This window comes from Xyrauchen texanus, chromosome 38 (genome assembly GCF_025860055.1).
Source record: "Xyrauchen texanus isolate HMW12.3.18 chromosome 38, RBS_HiC_50CHRs, whole genome shotgun sequence".
NCBI lineage: Eukaryota > Metazoa > Chordata > Actinopteri > Cypriniformes > Catostomidae > Xyrauchen > Xyrauchen texanus.
In genome coordinates this window covers 36,829,508-36,848,610 of record NC_068313.1, presented here as the reverse complement: position 1 = coordinate 36,848,610, position 19,103 = coordinate 36,829,508, and the positions used below count along the sequence as shown (strand labels likewise).

The window sequence follows — 19,103 nt, the reverse complement described above, 5'->3', positions numbered from 1 at the left end:
TAAGAGGCCATTCCCAGGCTGTTCTTCAGCTGAGAGAGTTGGCTAGGATCATGAAACATTTAGTGCCCCTAGAAAGTGACATCACCCAGGAGATCATTAGGTACAATGTGGACCCTAACCTGGCCAAGTATGAAGATGGAGATGACATTGTGAAGTGGTGGGCCCATGTCATGAGTTTGGGGAAGTATCCAGCTCTCAGCCTGGTTATCAGTTATGCAGTGCAGACTGTGAAATATGTCCTGAGGTCTAGGGGCAAGACTGGCATTGGCATGTTCAAAAGAGATGACATCAACATGGGGCCAATTGATAAAACTCTCTGCCGGAACATTAGGGCTGCAGGGAGAAGGGACAAGACCAACAGAGAGAAGAGGATGGAGGCAAAGCAGAAGAGGCAGGTGGAGTATGGCTGCAGTGCTACATGTGAAAGTGCCGAGAAGGCCAAGACCACTGCTCTGGCCAAAGAGAGGCAGACACATCTCAAACATGTTGAAAAGAAAATGAATGCAGTCAGACGGAAGGCCCTGGATACGTTGCAGGAGGTGGCCAGGAAGAAGAAGAAGGAGGTGTAAAGCAAGAAGAATAAGTGCTAGATAGTTAAATAAGAGTTTATTGTTCAGAATTAAAAAATGAAATTGAAATTCCAAATTTGTGTCGGTGTATTTGATTTTCAGTATTTCATAATACTCTATGTGCCTATAGGGGTGGGCCGGGGATGGCAGGGGTTGGTGGCAATGTATGTATCTGGATATTTTCCACGGGGCGAGGGCTTCGATTACCTCTCTCTTTTTTGACCATACATGTGTTTGCATCTCTGAACGTGCCTCTTTTAAAAGTATTTGAGGGAAGAAACATTAAGGAGTTTTAATTCTGATGGTTGGCTGCAGTAAGTTCATAACTGAGTTTTTGATCAGCTGTTACTCGTGCCGGTGCCCCCAAATAATTTTCTGCATTTGCAAGCAGTAATTTACACTCGCAAATGTGAGAAAAACGCTGTAGAGCCCTGATTATTGTACATAATTCACAAAATTACAGTATCCTAACTGTGTAAGGGCCAGTGACAAATAAGGTTTTCAACTGATAAAAAAATTCAAATATGTTAAAATTGCACATCAAAGTAGTTATTATCTTTATGGGGATGTTTTTCACTTATTACTAAAATCTCAATTTTAAACAATGTATTTTAAGCGGTTTAACTGAGAATCATTTGACGACACCAGTCAAAATGTCATACGGGATAACGTTAATGCATTTTCTAAATATTTTTTTTTTTATATATTTATTTTTTATTGATGTTGCAAGACATAAATATACATTTGGTCATATTATACAACATTTTTATCTTGTCCTACTACATCTTTTTCCCATAAAACAAAAAGATAAATAAATATATAAATGAAAATAATAATAATACAAAAACAAAGCAAACAAGCAAGCAAACAAACAAACTGGTAGCAAGAACAAAAACAGGGGAGAGCCTCAGGTATTATGTTTCACACAAAGTCTGATCTTATTGGCCGAATAAATTTCAAGAATCCATTCCACAACCTCTCGAATTTATCCATTTCAAATCTACAAGTGGAAGTCAGTTTCTCCATAACGTATATATCATGCATCACATCAACCCAATTTTCCTTTCTTGGCGCTTCCACCTTAAGCCATTTCCTAGTAATTCCCTTTTTTCCTGCTAGTAACATGATTTTAAACATTTTACAATTCTTTTTACCTTGCATATTAAGTCTTCCCAAATAAAGTGTGTCAAAAGTGAAAGGTAGATCAATCTGTAAAATCTTGTCCATGGGTAATTCCAGCGTTATGGATGTGACATTTGAACTCATAATGACAGGCGAAATGTCTCAGAAAAAAAAAACTTCTTACAATATTTAAATTGGAAATGCATATTCTCAGAGCACCCAATCTGTGGAATTGACAGGCAAAATATGTTTTTCTAAAATATATTTAAGCACCCCCAAAAAAGGAAAATATGCATGCGTTATGGATGTGACGGGAAATGACAGAGTTTTTGGTATACTGTTCGATTTTCTTTAACGTCTGTGAACTTTTAAATCCAATGTATAAATATTGCTATCCACATGATGAAGGGGTCTTAGCTGAACATAAAAATATCAATGTTTAAAATATATATATTTTTATGAAGTGTATTATGAGGAAAAACCAACGTTATGGATGTGACAAAAACCCTGTTATGGATGTGACGCGTCTGAAATACATAGAATCTGTTTGGAAAATCAACAATCAAACCATCATGGCACTTTTGTTGACGCATAATGGCTGTGTTTTCACATTAAGAAGACTGTCTGAAATGATTCTGAAGATCCCCCCCCCCAATTATGAATTAGTTATTTTTTTAGCTTGGATCTTACTGTACATCTTAATTCAATATGTAAAATAATTGACAATAAGAGAAGATGAGGGTGAAGGTATTTATTTGATTTATATATTTCATTCGTTCATGCTTAACACTTTCATCTTTATAATTGTAATTCATGAAAATTATTTTAGCTTTAGGCGTTTAGCTTTAAGATAACGCTATCTTCGAGCTGTCAAAACCTGAGCTTGAATGACAGGAAGCGCGAGCGAATTAGAGGGCGCCTGTTTCGCGCTTAAACCAATCAGGTTCCTCGCGCAATTGCAGGACGCCTCTCGACTAGGACGTGAATAGGCCATACCTGTCAACACTCCCGTTTTTCCCGGGTTTCTCCCGTTTTTTAGCCCTATCTCCCGGACCCCTCCCGGTTTGTTATTTCTCCCGGGAAACTCCCGTAATTTGCATGGCCCAAACTCCTTTATGAATAATCGCCGATTATTATTATTAATCGGACCAATATGTTTGTCTAATGTTGATCAGTTGCCAGATTGTATTAAATGCATTATAGTCACACAATCCACACACACCATTTACAATTTCAACCCATTTGTCACCTCAACCTGGCAACCTAGTATAACCCAGTTGCGCAGTCGCGGAAAGTTTAACCCGAAGCGAGCCGATAGACATGATGGCAGGTGAAGGCGGTGTCCCCGCAAAGAAACTGAAGTACAATTGTAAATTTCAACAATGTTGGACGCAACAATGTACGTGCATCTTACCCAGTCATATAGACAACCTCCACGCTTTTTGTAAGGTATGTCGCATTGATTTTAATGTAGGCCACGGCGGGAAAAATGACATTAGCCAGCACATTAAAACACAGCGGCACCATCGCGCAGAAGAGGCAAGTATAGGGCACACAGGCGATCTCATCCTTCATCACGAAAGGACAGACAGAGAGTTACAGAAAATCGCATGAGCATGAATAACAGCACTCTTTGCTCTCTCCTATCCTGCAAAATAAACCACACCGGTTTGGTTTCAAAATACACTCCGTCCAAGAGGGCACTGAGAGCAGCAAAATCTGCCACATACAATTACAACACTTCAAAAAAAAAAAAGTGAGCACATATTCATGTTTACAAAACATACTGTACTTATGTTTACAAAAGAGAGACAGTTATTGATGCTCAAGGAATGAACTGTAAATAAATGTGTTAAATTAGTTTGTACCACAGTGTTGTGTTTGTACCAGTGTTAAAAACTGTGATGTTTTGTTGTAATAAAATGACAAATAAAAAAATTAAGAAATATTAATAAATTAAGTTATGTTTTCATTTATGGGTATTGCAATGTAAATAATACACTTAACACGTGCAGTACACTTAACAGCATGAGCCTACCTCTTACAGCATGAAGAGGTAGGCTCATAACAAACCCCCCCAAAAAAAATCTCCCGAATTTTGAAAACCAAATGTTGACAGGTATGGAATAGGCTACTATAAACACACAAACGGAACATTAAAGCAGAGACTATTACGGAAGACAGTCAAAATTAAAATACATTAACAATTAATGTTTGTCATATAGGAGTTCAAATCACAGGTTTCCTCCACAGTCAGGTGAACTGATGGACATTATTGTCCGTAGATGTGAGTCACTAGCAATCATGTAACGCCTACGTTTTTTGTGTCTAAATGATCGCACGGTTTTCGGCCAGTTTATGGATTTTAATGCACAGTCGCGAGTCAAAATCATCACATTTTATTTCGTATAAAAATGATTTGACAAAATAATTGACACGCAATATTATTAGCCTATTATTATTATTTTGTCAGCGTGATCGTACCGAGCCTCTAAAGGGACGTGGCACATACAGATTACACAATCAGAGAGTTGGCTATTCTTTTCGTTTTGATCTTTGCAATCTTTCTATAGATTGGCTATATTTCTGAGAGGCATACGTTGAGTTTCTGTTCAGTTATGAGACGCGCTCAAGTTTACGTGTTGCAAGTGATCGCACCTCCATGCTATATTTGCTTATTAAATCCAGGCAATTGGTTGATGAAACTTTGATTTAAAATTAAGATACAATTTATACAAAACGAAATTCACTTTAAATAAAGTCTTTCTACAAAACAAAACTTGAAATGAAGTGGCCAAAATCATTTCTGTCTTGAAACAGATCACAATAGTCATATGCATGATTTAATATGAAGCGTCCGTAACGGTCACGTCCGTAACGCATTATTATGGTTGTTCAGAGCAAAGTAGTGAGATGAATTGTCTATCCTAATAAGCATAAACATAATTTAGCTTTGTAAATATGGTTTCAAGTTATTTGCATTTATAATTGTCATATTAAATAAACTAAACCTTTAAAACGTTATGGACGTGACAGTGCACTGAAGCGTCAAGACCTCTTTATTATAGCCTTTATAAATTCAACAGGCAGTGCTGTTATGACCAAATTAGTATATTTATTTCTCAGGCATGCCTCCATCTTTCTGCAAAATGCTTACTGTTAAAATAAAGTTTAAAAAGGGGGGTCTTTGATACCTTTTTTTGAAAGCATGAAATATGGCTGGTTGAAAATGTAATTTAAGCATTGTTGCTCACCTCATATCTGGTGGATAAACAAGGCAATTTTCTCAAAATTTTTGTTAAAGCACATTAATACAGTATATTACAGACCTAAATGGACAACTTAAAAAGGGTTTTGTTCTTTTGGTTAAAACTTTATTTTTTCATGGTAAAGATGACCTTTGCATGGAATTGCCCCCATACATTGTTTAAAGGGTAACTAAACACCTGCTCAGAGTCTGACTCCACCCACTAGCAATATGTGAAAATGCTGGAAAAGTGGGCAGACCCCAGCGGGGATAGAGGGAACGAACCGAGTGCGGGGCTGAGCGGGGGGGCGCGCACCTGAGACTCGTAGTGACGGATTAATTGACAGCTGCTGTCAGACTCTATGTTATTATTATTCCTCACACGGTCGCAAGACGACATGTACATGAATCTGGCGTGGTGAGCTGGAACCTGCTTACGTCAGCTGTCACCGCTTACGTCACGAGCACGCAAACAGCCAATAGGAAAATTCAACTGCAGTAGCCACCGTTCAACCTGAAGAGGGCAGCACTCAGACGTTTTTACACCATATATTGTAGAATTAAAACACTTTCTACACAAATGTCAAAAAAATTACTTGAATCAATGACCAGTACTAATAAAGCCCCATTCTTACAGATCATTAACTAAAAAAAGTTGGTTTAGGGTTTAGTTACCCTTTAAGTTCCATCCAATATTTCACCATCGAAGGACAACTCCAAAAAATATGAACATGATTAGCACTCTTTTCCCCACATCCCCGCCAACAGATTGTATCCCGATATTTTGTCTGAGCTGGAGTTCTAAAATATCTCGCTAAGTTTTTCCATCCATGTTCCCTCCAGGTTAGGGATGATGTCACTCTCCATATTTGTTGAGTGAGATCCTCCCATTCCTCCTCAATTTCCCATTTTTGTTTTATGTAATGTGTATCGTCTCCTTTTGAAGCTTCTATCCCTGAATATATCTTTGCAATTAATTTCGTTTATTTTAGATTGGTATGCGGAGATAAAGATTTTTATAATGTTGGACTCTACGTCAAAATGTTTCTTTTTTATATCATGCTCTAAATCAGTGGTTCTCAACCGGTGGGGCGCGCGGACACTCTCCCGGGGGGGCGCGAGTAGGCTACCATGGAAGGGAAAAAAAACTGGAAATTGTTTTTTGGGGGGCACATTTTTTTTATCACTAAACTACTGTCATAAAAGTTATAGTTTTGTATATACATAACTCCTGAATAAAAATTAAAATGTGTTTGGACTGATTTAAAAAAAAAGTTTTGAACAAATTTGATTGGTTTGTCGATAGTGAGCGCAAATGCAGGTGATACGCAGTTTCATTAAGCGAGTCATTGAGTCGTTCATTCAAACGATTCGTTCAAATGGCCGATTCATCAAGAATGAGACAGATGTTTGTGAATGGGTCATTGAATCTTTGACTCAACCGATTCGTTCACAACACTGAATCATTCAAAACACGATTGAGTATTGCTGTGAGATGCGCTATGGCTATGCTGTGATCTTTGTTTGGATTCATCGGATCTATTTTCGCTGCTAAAATAGACCAAAACAGTCATTATTTCGTATAAAATGTAAGTGACTTAACATTATTAACTTGTTTTTTTCGAGGCCTTGGGTCTGAGAGTCGATCTAACACTGTTGCCGACCACAGCAAGTAGTCGTCACTGTGGTCTAGCGGTTAGGACTCCGCATTGTCACACTGGAGACCTGGGTTTGATTCTCACCCAAGAACATTTTTTTTTTTTTTTGTGTGTGTTCAAATTATTTTTTTTCATTGTTGGGTGACCACCGTTACAACTGTCATATGAAATCAGTGTCACATTTTCAATCGTGAGGTGATGGTAAATTAAGTGATGGTCAATTGTCAGCTCTCTTGGTCGTCAGGTCGTGTGATGCATGTTGCTGAACTGTATTCAAATGTTATAAATATAAAAACACCACATTTTGAAATTTAACTGCAGTATGTCAATTTAGTTTATTTGTGTGTGCTGCGCTCATAGACTTTAGAAAACAGCGCTCATTTGTTTGATTTCAACCTGTCTTTGCAAGGGCACGAAACTCATATTTTCATTCTTGCAGACAAAGTGCACGCCTTCACACAAAAACTAGACCTCTGGCATGGCCGCATCAGTCGAGGGAACTGCGCCATGTTCCCCAGCCTTGCAGACTTTATCACTGATGCAGGCACGTCACACGATTTCTCCTCCCTATTTCAATCAGCGTCTGAGCACCTGTCAGCAATGAGAAAACTATTTGCGACGTACTTTAAAGAGGATTATCGCTCTTTTGCGTGGGTTCAAGATCCGTTTGTGTGCACAGCAAACAAGCTATCAAATGATATGCAGGAACAGCTTATTGAGCTGAAGAGTGACAGTAGACTGAAGGAACTCTTTAGCTCCTGCCCTCTTTCATCATTCTGGGCAGCATTGATGCAGGAACTCTGTGAAGATTCTCCTTCCTTTCGCGTCGACATATTTGTGTGAGGCAGGATTCTCAAAAATGACTGCACTCAAAACGAAATACCGCAATCGTGCACAAATCGAGGATGATTTGAGGCTATGTTTATCAAACATTGAGCCAAGAATTGAGGATCTTTGCAAGGCAAAGCAGGCTCAGGTCTCACATTAACATCACCTACCAGCAAGCTTCTGTAAAAAATGCAGATGATGCCTACTATTAGGCCTAGTAATAATAACAATAATAAAGCATAAATTAATATCAGAGGTCTGGTGCCAATTCCCAATTATAGCTTTAGCCTAGTAATGATAATAGGCCTACTGATGATAATAATAATAATAATAATAATAATAACAACAGTAAAGCATGGGGCGGTGCGGGGGGGCACTGGGGCCCCAACTGCAATGATCCAGCTTTGGGGGGGGCCCAGCTTGCAAAAGGTTGAGAACCCCTGCTCTAAATAATGCCTCACTTGCAGAAATCTATAAAAAGCTTGATTTGCCAGACTAAACTGTTCTTTAATTTCTTCAAAACTTTTACACTTCTTATTTTCTAATAGTTCCCAAAACATTCGTGGTCCTTGTTCCCAATTTTTAAATCTATTATCTCTTATATTAGGGGAAAATTCTGTATCATATCCTATCCACCTTAGCAGCTTATTGCTGTGTGTCAATTTATTCTTTGTAACAATTTCAAACCACACTTTAAGTGAAATGTCCAGCCATTTCAATTGGTGCCTGAGTGTGTAATCCCCGATTAATGCCTGTATTGGAGCTTCTGTTGTCATTTTCATTTCAATTTCGTTCCACCTAGCAGAGTAGGAAGGATTACATAAGTTCAACAAAGGCTTTATTTGCGCTGCTTGATAATAACTTTTTAAGCACGGGAGAGCTACCCCCCCCCCTTCGCCTTAGATAGTTGTAGTGTTTTGTATCTTATTCTAGGTTGTTTTCCTTGCCAGATATATCTTGAGATAATTTTGTCCCATTCTATAACTTCCTTATCCAGTATCTCCACTGGAAGATTCTGAAACAGGTATAACACCCTGGGAAGAACATTGATTTTGACCACCTCAACTCTAGATGTAAGCGTCATAAAGGGAATTAAATTCCACCTTGCAATTAGGGATGGGCGATATCTTATCGTTTGCGATATATCGTTGAAAATTCTCCTCACGATAAAAATGTGTCTCCTCACGATAATAACGATAAGTCTAGTTGATGACGTAGTTTTGTGCAAGACGCAGCGATTCACTGTTCACGCTCGGACATTCTCTGTGCGGAGTGAAAACAAGCATGGCGGAAGGCGGACGTGAGGCTGAGGAGGAGCTTGTTGTTAGCTTAGGAGCTACCTCCACAATTTGGAACTGGTTTGGTTACAGAAAATCAGAAGAGGAGCAAACTACCGTAATATGCAAAGTTTGCAGAAAAACGGTGGTTACAAAGAGTGGAAACACGTCCAATTTGTTCCACCATCTGAACCACAAACACAAACCAGAGTATGACGAATGTCTGAAGATACGCGAGGCAACGGAGGCGAAAACAACAAGTGGACCTAGGGGTAAGAAAATTACCACCCAGATGAAAATTGCCAGCGCATTTGCTAGTTGCGCCCCTTATGATAAGCAAAGTAAACGATGGAACGAATTGACGGAAGCAGTGGTGTTTTGTTTGACAAAAGACATGTTGTCATTCCAAACTGTCGAAAAAGAAGGATTCAAGCGAATGATCCATAAACTGGACCCAAGATACAACATGCCCTCAAGGAAGTACTTTTCCAAAACATGAGAGTATAAATAAATAAAGAATCTGTGTTTACATTTTAAACTTGTAATTGATTTGAATTATTATTATTGTGTAATTGTTGTTGTGTGATGTTTTTCAGCACAGTCACTGGAACACAACTTAAACATAACATAATCTGATATTTTAAAGAAGAAAATAATTTATCGTCATTTGTATCGTTATCGCAATAAATCCCTGAAATTATTGTGATAAATTTTTTAGGCCATATCGCCCATTATTAGCCTACTTGCAATGTCTTCTTTTATTTTGGATATTAATGGGTCATAGTTTGCGGATTTCAATTGGCTAATATCTTTTGTTAAAGCAGTTCCAAGATATTTCATTGATTTCAAATTCCACTTAATTTCATAATTTTCTTTAATCGCTTCAGAGGGGCTATAATTGAAAGTGAGGACTTGTGTTTTCTGAACATTTATTTTGTAGCCGGACATTTGTCCAAACTTTACAAATTCTGACTTGAGTACTGGCAAGGATGTATCGAGATTAGACAAAAATATTAGAACATCATCTGCGAATAGTGCAAGCTTCTAAAATGTCCCCTTTATCTCTCTGCCTTGTATTTGTGCATTTTGTTTTATGGATTGGCTAAGTGGTTAAAAAAAAATTGCGAAGAGAAGGGGGCTAGCCGAACAACCCTACCTACATCCATGCCTTAATGAAATAGAATTGGATAAACTCCCATTAATCTTAATCCTGGCCGTTGGGTCAGTATACAAGGCTTGTATTGTCCTAATTATTGTATCATGGAACTTAAAAATTTTTAACACTCTATAAAGGAAATCCCACCTGACAGAGTCAAACGCTTTCTCCGCATCCATTCCCATCACAACTGCTTCAGTGTGATTTTCTTTAATATGCTGCATCACATGTAAAGCTCTTCTTATGTTATCTTGCGTTTGTCTTTCTTTAATAAATCCCATCTGGTCCAACTGAATAATACCTGGTAAAAACAGCTCAATACGTCTAGCCAATATTGCAGTGAATATCTATAGTCCTGATTCAGGACACTAATAGGTCTATAGCTGGAACAGTCCAATTCGTCCTTGCCTTCTTTAGGGATTACAGAAATTATGGCTTCCCGCCATGAGTATGGTATTTCACCATTCTTTAACACACAGTTAAACGTTTTTTCTAGCATTGGAATTAATGATTCCCTGAACAATTTATACCATTCTGAGGAGTATCCATCTGCTCCCGGGGACTTACTCACTTTGAGTTTAGAAATCGCAGAGTTTATTTCCTGAGCTGTAATCACTGATATCAGGAATGAATTTTGTTCGTCTGTTACCTTAGGCAATGAAAGTGTATCTAAAAAGGCTTCTATGTCTGCTATATTATCAATGAGTGGTTGGTCATAAAGTTGTGTATAATATGATTCAAAGCATTTATACCTTATTATTTTATTGTGAGAATCCCTTATCTTATATATATTACTTCTAGCCTGCTGTTTTCTTAACTTATATGCCAGTAACTTTGTCGATTTACTACCTGTTTCATAATACCATTGTTTTGTGAACAGTAACTTTTTTTGTATGTCTGTGGAGTAAATTTCATTTATCTCTGCTTTTTTCTTCCTAATTTCCTGATAAGTTTTGTCATTCGGCCTTTCTTTATGTTCCTGTTCTAATTTCTGTAGGTCCAATTGTAATGCATCAAGATTCCTTTGCCTCAATTTTTTTAGCAGATTTGGCAATTATTTTCCCTCTTAACACCGCCTTACACGCGTCCCATAGTACTGGTGGGGACACTTCCCCATTATCATTCTCCTCCACATATCTTTGAATTTCCGATTCTATTTCTTCCTTAATACTTCCTTTTAATATACTGGCATTAAGTCTCCAGAATGTTGTTCTTTTTTCAGGTGTCAAAGCCAAAGTTGCATAAACTGGACTATGATCAGATAAGTCAGCCACCCCAATCTCACAATTCCCCACCATATGTCTATCTTTATTGTACATTAGGATGTAATCTATTCTTGAATATATTTTATGCGGAGAAGAGTAAAAAGTGTAGTCCTTGGTTGTAGGATTCCTTTTTGATGATACCTAATTCCCCCATCATATTTCCAGTTTTATTTGGAATCACATTCTTTTTTACTCCCCTCCCTGAGGTGTCTAATTGAGGGTCCAACCTTTGGTTCAAATCCCCTCCTGCGATTAAAACCCCCTCCCCCTCTGATACCATCAAATAAAACAATTTTCTATAAAACGTCCAGTCTGAGCCAGGGGGTGCATATATATTCAGAAGACTAATTAATACTCCCTCTACTCTTCCTTTAACCCAGAGATATCTTCCATCTTTATCACTGACTGTTTCTGAAATGGGATTTGGTTCGATATTAAAACCGCTACCCCTCTCCTGTGGCCTGATTTATATGAAGCAGCATATACCTGGTTATAGCCATTTCTCTTCAGTTTTTCATGTTCTTTTTCTGTCAGATGGGTTTCCTGCAGGAAAACTATCCCCGCCCTATCTTTCTTCATTTTACTTAGAATTTAACACCATTCACGTTATAGGAAACCACTTTAATTAAGTTTTTTTGTATAGCCATATTTTAGGTCTAATTATTCTTATTACTATCCCCAGTACTCCCCCTATGCCACCGTAAAAACACACAACCATGAGCCTAACAGAACAAGCTCTAGAACAATTTTTTAGCAAATCACTAAACAAAAACAAAAGGACTTCCAATATTAAGGTCGTTCTCTCGACCTTATCTGAGCCTAGATAAGACTCGGAGGGATAGCCTCTGGCCCTAACGGCCAGAGGGCCCTCTCTGCAACAAGAATCTAACCAAAAATACATACCATAACGACAACTCTGAGAATACAGTACCGACAATTGTACCTTAATTTGAGGGAGTTCTTCTTATACATCTCACCCTAAAACACTGAAAGAAAAGAAGGGAAAAAAAGAAAGAAAAAAGTCCTGAAAACTTCTGGATCAGTCATTTGCCTCCGGCATTCTCCTAAAAGCCTGCAGTCTCTGCTCATACCTGGGTCTAGCATCCGCCTGTCGTCCACCGTTCGCGGCTCGGTCACGGCGCCACGTCAGGCGCTTTATCTTCTCCATTACGTCCTCCGTGGGCTCCACGACCTTCACCTGGAAGCCCCTGTCAGCCATATCTTTCGTCGCCTCCTCCGCTGATACGTGCATGTCCCACCATCGTAAAATACCCGGAGACGTGCAGGAAATGGCGTTTGGAAACGTATCTTCTTATCCCTAAGCACTTTCTTTGCCTCCCCGTATTTTTTCCGCTGTTTCAAAATCTCTGGTGCATAGTCATGATCTATAATTATCTTCCTGCCTTCGTACTCGAATCCCTTTTTCTGCCACACCGTCTTCATGATTTCTTCTTTGCATCTGTAACTGAGAAACTTCACCACTACTGATCTCGGTGGAGCGTCATTTGGGGGTGGCGCAGCCAACGACCGGTGAGTTCGTTCAATGGTGAGTTCTAGGGACGGCGGTAATTCAAGCTTCTCTCTCAGGAGGGACTCGATGAATGCGACCATCGACTGGGCCCCATCTTCTGCTCCTTCTTTTAAGCCGTGAATCCTGATATTGTCCCTTCTTAAGTGACCCTCTTGATCCGTCAATTTAGCTGCAACTTGATTTTGTAACGCCAAAAGTTCCAAAGTGGCGTCTTCAATATTTTGAATCCGGTCTTTTGACTCCATTATGCGCCGCTCAGCCTCGTCCAACCTGCTATCTATTTTTTGAATGTCCTCCCGAATTACTTTGAGGCTTTCCCCGTTCTTACTGCGAAAATCTCTGAGCTCTTGCAACACAATGTCCAAAGTTGCCATCTTTTTAGATGAATCGTCTGCTTTACTCGTGGCTTTCCTAGCTTCGTCCTCGGCTAACATTGGCTTCGCTGCTAGTCCTGACTGACTTTCGACGTCTTCCAAATTTCCAGTGTTGTTTCCAGTTTTCTTTGCTTTCCCTCTTGTCATGATACCCCCTTACTATAATGTCCTAATTTTGATGCTTACAATCCGAGAAAAGGGGAATTTTAAAACTTTAGTCAGGGAGCTGTTCCTCTATGCTGCCATCATTATCAGCGTCCAACCGGCCGGACCGCATTTTCTAAATATTATGGTATTAAAACTTTTCAAATCAATAATACTTAATGAATATGTAAAGTGATGCAGTAAACAATATTTAGAGCTCAGAAAAAAAATGTTTGCGCAACTATTTTTTCTCATTATATTGTGATTTCTTTAAACGTGACCCTACTTGTTCAAGTTCTTTACCCACATTTTAACACTGCAATGTGATTTAAAATGCAAAATGTCTGAAAATGCTTTACAGAACTTGGTATCATGTTATTATTGTTTCCTCAACTCCATGAAGTGAAATTATGCATTTCAATGGAAAAAAAACAGCGTTATCCCACCTGACTTAAATTGTTACTCTGTATGACACCATATGAGTTAACACATGAATTGTCATTTTTACAACACTTACACATAATAAAGTTCATAAATAATTAATGTTTATGTTATGCAATGTTTTTCCAGGAAATTAATTAGGCTCCACTGTAAAGAAATACAGATGTGGTTTTCAGTGTGTAAACTGTTACACACAAACTCAGTGTGGTTTCTTCCCAGATTTGGCAAGTATACAAATACATTTAAACAATTTTGTCATGTTTATGAATATCAAAACAGCACAACTTTTCAACATTATAGGTTTAATTTATTACTGAAAAGTACCTTGAACCATTTTATTGATGATCATAGTCACTCTACATCAATATTCATAAATAATGTAAAGGGTTAAAGTAGGCAATCTTCACTCATTTCACTGAAGATTTATTTGAACAACAAATTTACAAAAGCATGTAATTGAACAACATATTTATAAAGAAAAATCTTATTAATGGGTTGAAGTACCTTGAATCACTAAATTTCATTAAATGAACACTACATTTTTTATAAACATTGTCTAAAATAACAGAAGCATTTAGAATAAAATGACAACCAATGGAATTTTGCATGCAGTTGCAGGTTATAACGTCATCTCATTAAACCTTCTCCAATCTTGGTTGCACAGTTGAGCACTGCGATTAGAGTATGGCTCTGGCTCAGAGATGATTGCATGGATTTCAGACCTGTAGTAATAGATGACATCAGGTGTCTCTGGCCACACAAATGAGTTCTTTCCACCGGTTTGTCTCAAGCAGCTAACCTCAATTTCATCTTGCACCACCTGGAGAACTTGGCCCACAAAGGGTTGGGCATCATATATCACCACAACAAATTTCCCAATCAAATCGAGTGCTTGCTGTTTTGTGGGTATGGCCTCCACAATTGTCTCATTACCTAACTGATTGAAGTCGATTACTATAGGCTCATGGCACTGGCAGATCTCTCCTCACCTGCAAAAGCAGGACAGCTCTCTGTGGGTGATCTTTCCAAGGGTTTGTGCAGCAACTTGGTGTATCTTCATTGTACCCCTTACAACTAGGAGCTTACTTGGTACAGATTCATCATATCTGGTCACATCCTCCTCTGGAATCCAGAAGTGATCTATTGCTGAGCTGTTCTCCTTGAGAGCCCTGTAAAGTTCCTCTGGGGTCTGGATGTCACTACCCATGTTCACGAAGGCATCAGCAGTACGTTTCATGGCTCCTCCAACTCCATCAGGGGCCCCTTTCCCATGGGATTTTTCAAAGAAATTCCATGTGACTTCATCAAATCCCCAAAGGAAAGGAACTGTGCTCAGAAGATAAAAGTTATTTTTATTTCGGTACTGTGTCACTGGGCCATCACTTAAGAAGTGAACTTTTTTTATGGTTGGGTTCTCCTCCTTCACTTTTTTAAAGATTGGTTCAAGGTGTGCCCAGACAGCTCTTTCATCGTGACGGAGGCTGTTTGAGATGGTGGCATACGACTTGCACCCCTGCTTTGTGTATACTACACAGGTATGTATGGTTGCCTGTTTTCGACTTCCACCAAAATGGAAGGCCTGGATCTCTGTGCTTAGCTTGCATCCATAATTTTCAGAGAAGTCGATATGGACAACTACCTCTGTGTCACTGAGGTTTTCTTTGAGCTTTCTGCATTCTTCCAGCTGATGAAGCCAATTGAAGTGGTGTTTTGCAAGCAAATTTAGTGCTTGATTGAAGGATTTAACAAGCTCTAGATAACGGATTACATTATGGGCTAACAGAAAATAATCCTATATGACAAAATTGTTATCCGGTATGACAAAACTCAGTTTAAATCTTAATAAGGCAGTATTTTTGGCTACCCATAGAAATCTGCAACTTTTACCTTCAACTTCCAAATATGTAAATTCATGCTAAATAAACATATTTACATAAAATCCACATTATATATGTTATTTTAGCGTTATCCCATATGACACAGGATTTTACTACATAGTGTGTTAGTGAGGAAAAAGGGTAAGTTAAACACATTTTATGAAAGACATACTTACCTTTCACTATTGTTTGGGGGTCCTTCAGGGTCTTCCTGATTGTGTAGCATGCTGTCTCACATCGTGTCAAAATAAAATTCACAATAAAATTGCTCTAGTTTTCTTGTTATCCCGGATGACATTGGCTGACGGCCAGTTTTGGGACAGAATGCTCCAAAGCATAACAATCAACTGGAGGTCATATTCTTTGTAATATTTAAATATATTGTTGTCGAGACTCATACAATAATGCCTGTGGCAGAGATGTTAGGGTTTATTAGATTTTTTACAGTTTGTTTGGCTTTTTTGTATGTCACTCTAAGGTCCGGACAGATATCCGGTATGACATTATGTGACTATAATGTCTAACAATTCTTACACTTTGTAATACCCTCAATATATGTTCATATCATTGATTTGATGGTTCTCAGCAGGAAACCGATGGAGTGCGTACTCCAAGTAGGGAAGGAGTTATTGCCCCAAGTGAAGGAGTTCAAGTACCTCGGGGTCTTGTTCACGAGTGAGGGGACAATGGAGCGGGAGGTTTTTGTTCCTACCCTCACCTATGGTCATGAAGGCTGGGTCATGCCCGAAAGAACTAGGTCGCGAGTACAAGCGGCCGAAATGGGCTTCCTCAGAAGGGTGGCGGGCTTCTCCCTTAGAGATAGGGTGAGGAGCTCAGTCATCCGTGAGGAGGTCGAAGTAGAGCCGCTGCTCCTTTGCGTCGAAAGGAGTCAGTTGAGGTGGTTTGGGCATCGGGTAAGGATGCCCCCTGGCCGCCTCCCTAGGGAGGTGTTTCAGGCACGTCCAGCTGGGAGGAGGCCTCGGGGAAGACCCAGAATTAGGTGGAGAGATTACATCTCCAAACTGGCCTGGGAATGCCTTGGGGTCCCCCAGTCAGAGATGGTTAATGTGGCTCGGGATAGGGAAGTTTGGGGCCCCCTGCTGGAGCAGCTGCCCCCGCGACCCTACTTCGGATAAGCGGTTGAAGATGGATGGATGGATGGATCATTTGATAAACAGAGATCAATAGATTCAATAAATGTGCTTTTTATTAAACATTTCCTTATTTTGACATCATAAAGGGGTTTGGACATCAAAATTGCACGTCACGTCATTGGGCCGTAAATTAAATAGTATTTGTCATTGTTATCTTTAATAAAATACAAATATTTGGGTACACCCCCCCAAACATCTCAATTCATTATCTCATTATCAATTATTCAAGAAAACATTCAGAATGAAATGCAAAATAAAACTGCTACTGGTCTTCACTTTATGATTATAATACATTAATAGTGTTTAAAGCTAAAAAGTGACTGACTGGGAGTGAGAGATGCTTTGCCGATGAAACGGTGCAATACACAACAAATTTCGGTGAGGTATATCATAAGTCCAAGATTCACTCAATGGCATATGATGTATCCCATGTCTTATGGTTGGAGGTGGCATCAGTTCATCCTGATGTCTGCTTGTCCGGTCGGGTAAGTGCAATTCTCTTACACTTGCCTCTTTAAAAATCCACTTGTCCCACTTGGGGCTGACTGACTGGGAGTGAGAGATGCTTTGCCGATGCAACTGCACAAAACACAACATTGGCAACTGTGGCAGGACAAATTGGACCTCCACATTCTAGGTAATTAATGGGAAACTCTGGTATGTTTATGTACAAAAATAATTCAAAATGGTCCAGATGGGTCCCCTTTGGTGTTCAGGAATAGTTGGCCACACAAGGTTTGTCCTGCGCTCTCTCTCTCTCTCTCTCTCTGTGTGAACAAACTAAACGCCAATGGGTGACGTAAATTGGGCGTTGATGTTTTTTCACTGTAGAGGCAGTCATGAATTAATGGGCCCCCTTGTGATGTTGGGTAGTCGCTGAATTAGAGAACGAGTCAATTTTGCAGCTTGGTGTCAATAAATGCTTTTATTGATTTGGGGATTATATTTTGAGTTCTGAAATTTAATAAATAAATAAATTGATCAATTGTCACACATTATACATACATTTCTGCATATACATGGTGAAATTATTTATTTTTCACATATCCCAGCTAAGCTGGGGTCAGAGTGCAGGGTCAGCCATGATACGGCGCCCCTGGAGCAGATAGGTTCAAGGGCCTTGCTCAAGGGCCCAAAAGTGGTGTCTTGGTGGTGTTGGGGCTTGAACCCCTGACCTTCTGGTCAGTCACCCAGAGCCTTAACCACTGAGCCACCACTGCCCTATTTACTGCATGTTTCTATTGTAGAAAGACTTATTATATGTCAGACTATAAAGGAAAATGTAATTCCTCATTGACATGACCCCTTTAGGTTTTGTATACAAAATGTGAAATTGTCATGACCATAAGTAAGTTGCTCATCTTTATTTGATTGCTGTACATGCTTCCTGTTTTTTAGTATGTCCGGCTGTGATCTGACGGTTCAGCACTTTGAAATTGTGTCATCAGCTCTACAATCATCAAACTCTCCTCTGAGAGAGCTGGATCTGAGTAACAATGACCTGCAGGATTCAGGAGAGAAGCTGATCTCTGATGCACTGAAGAGTACAAACTGTCATCTGGAGATACTGAGGTTTGTGTTTCTTTTAAATTTGCAAATGTTAAAATTAGGGCTGTCGATTTAACGTGTTAAAAACGCAATTAATCGCATTGCTTTCCTGAGTAATTCAAGCTTGTTGTACCACCTGTTTACTCCAGAGGGCAGTAGGTGAAATTTCAGCTGTGTGAGCAACACACATTTACACATATTTATTACATATTATAGTTTAATACTCAATCTTTAAACACATCTTGAGATCCCTTAGATCACATTTGCGCTCCTTCAAGTGTTTTGAACGCAAGAATGTAACTCACGTTCTAGGTAATTAATGGGAAACACTGGTATGTTTATGTACAAAAATAATTCAAAATGGTCCAGATGGGTCCTAGACGGTGGGCCGAGGGGAGATTTCGTGTTTTCAGACGATCTGTGGGGATGGATAACCCAGTTTTTTTTATATATAACCACTACACTTCTCAACAAAGCAAATAAAAATTGTTGCCAATCACATACTTTCACATTACTATAATATCGGTAACTTTCTCCAGGTTATTTTCCCAGCGAATAGAGCAGGCGGCTACGTGTGGTGTCCGACATGCATGACGTATTTGTTGCCTTCATCCAATAGCGTGCGTGGGAAAGTGTCGGTGTTGGTGACGCGTTTGTCAACACACTGGCGCCTGATATGAAGTTGCTGTCTGTGCACATCTTTTCAGAAGTGATTTTAGCCCAGGAAAGATTGAACTTGTTAACTCATTTTGCCCACTTATGCTACATATTCAGTTTGACACAAAATGTGAATGTAGAGGTAACGTTATGCATTTTCACTGTTTTTATTTTATGTAACCATCTTTTGTCATACGATGTCCTGTCATTTCGTTGTAATCTTAAATAAATATACCGTTCTGATTTCACACATTT

General features: G+C 39.1%; 2 protein-coding genes across 2 annotated transcripts in view; both read left to right on the top strand.

Annotated features, from left to right (window-relative positions):
- The window catches only part of LOC127631545 (NACHT, LRR and PYD domains-containing protein 3-like), a 191,355-nt gene that overhangs the window by 97,883 nt on the left and 74,369 nt on the right, over positions 1-19,103 (top strand). The gene's annotated exons all lie outside the window — the stretch shown is intronic.
- LOC127631549 (NACHT, LRR and PYD domains-containing protein 3-like) overlaps positions 1-19,103 on the top strand; it is a 62,791-nt gene that overhangs the window by 21,781 nt on the left and 21,907 nt on the right. The window contains 1 exon segment of the mRNA XM_052109712.1: positions 18,042-18,215. Within this exon segment, the coding sequence (XP_051965672.1) occupies positions 18,042-18,215 (174 nt within the window).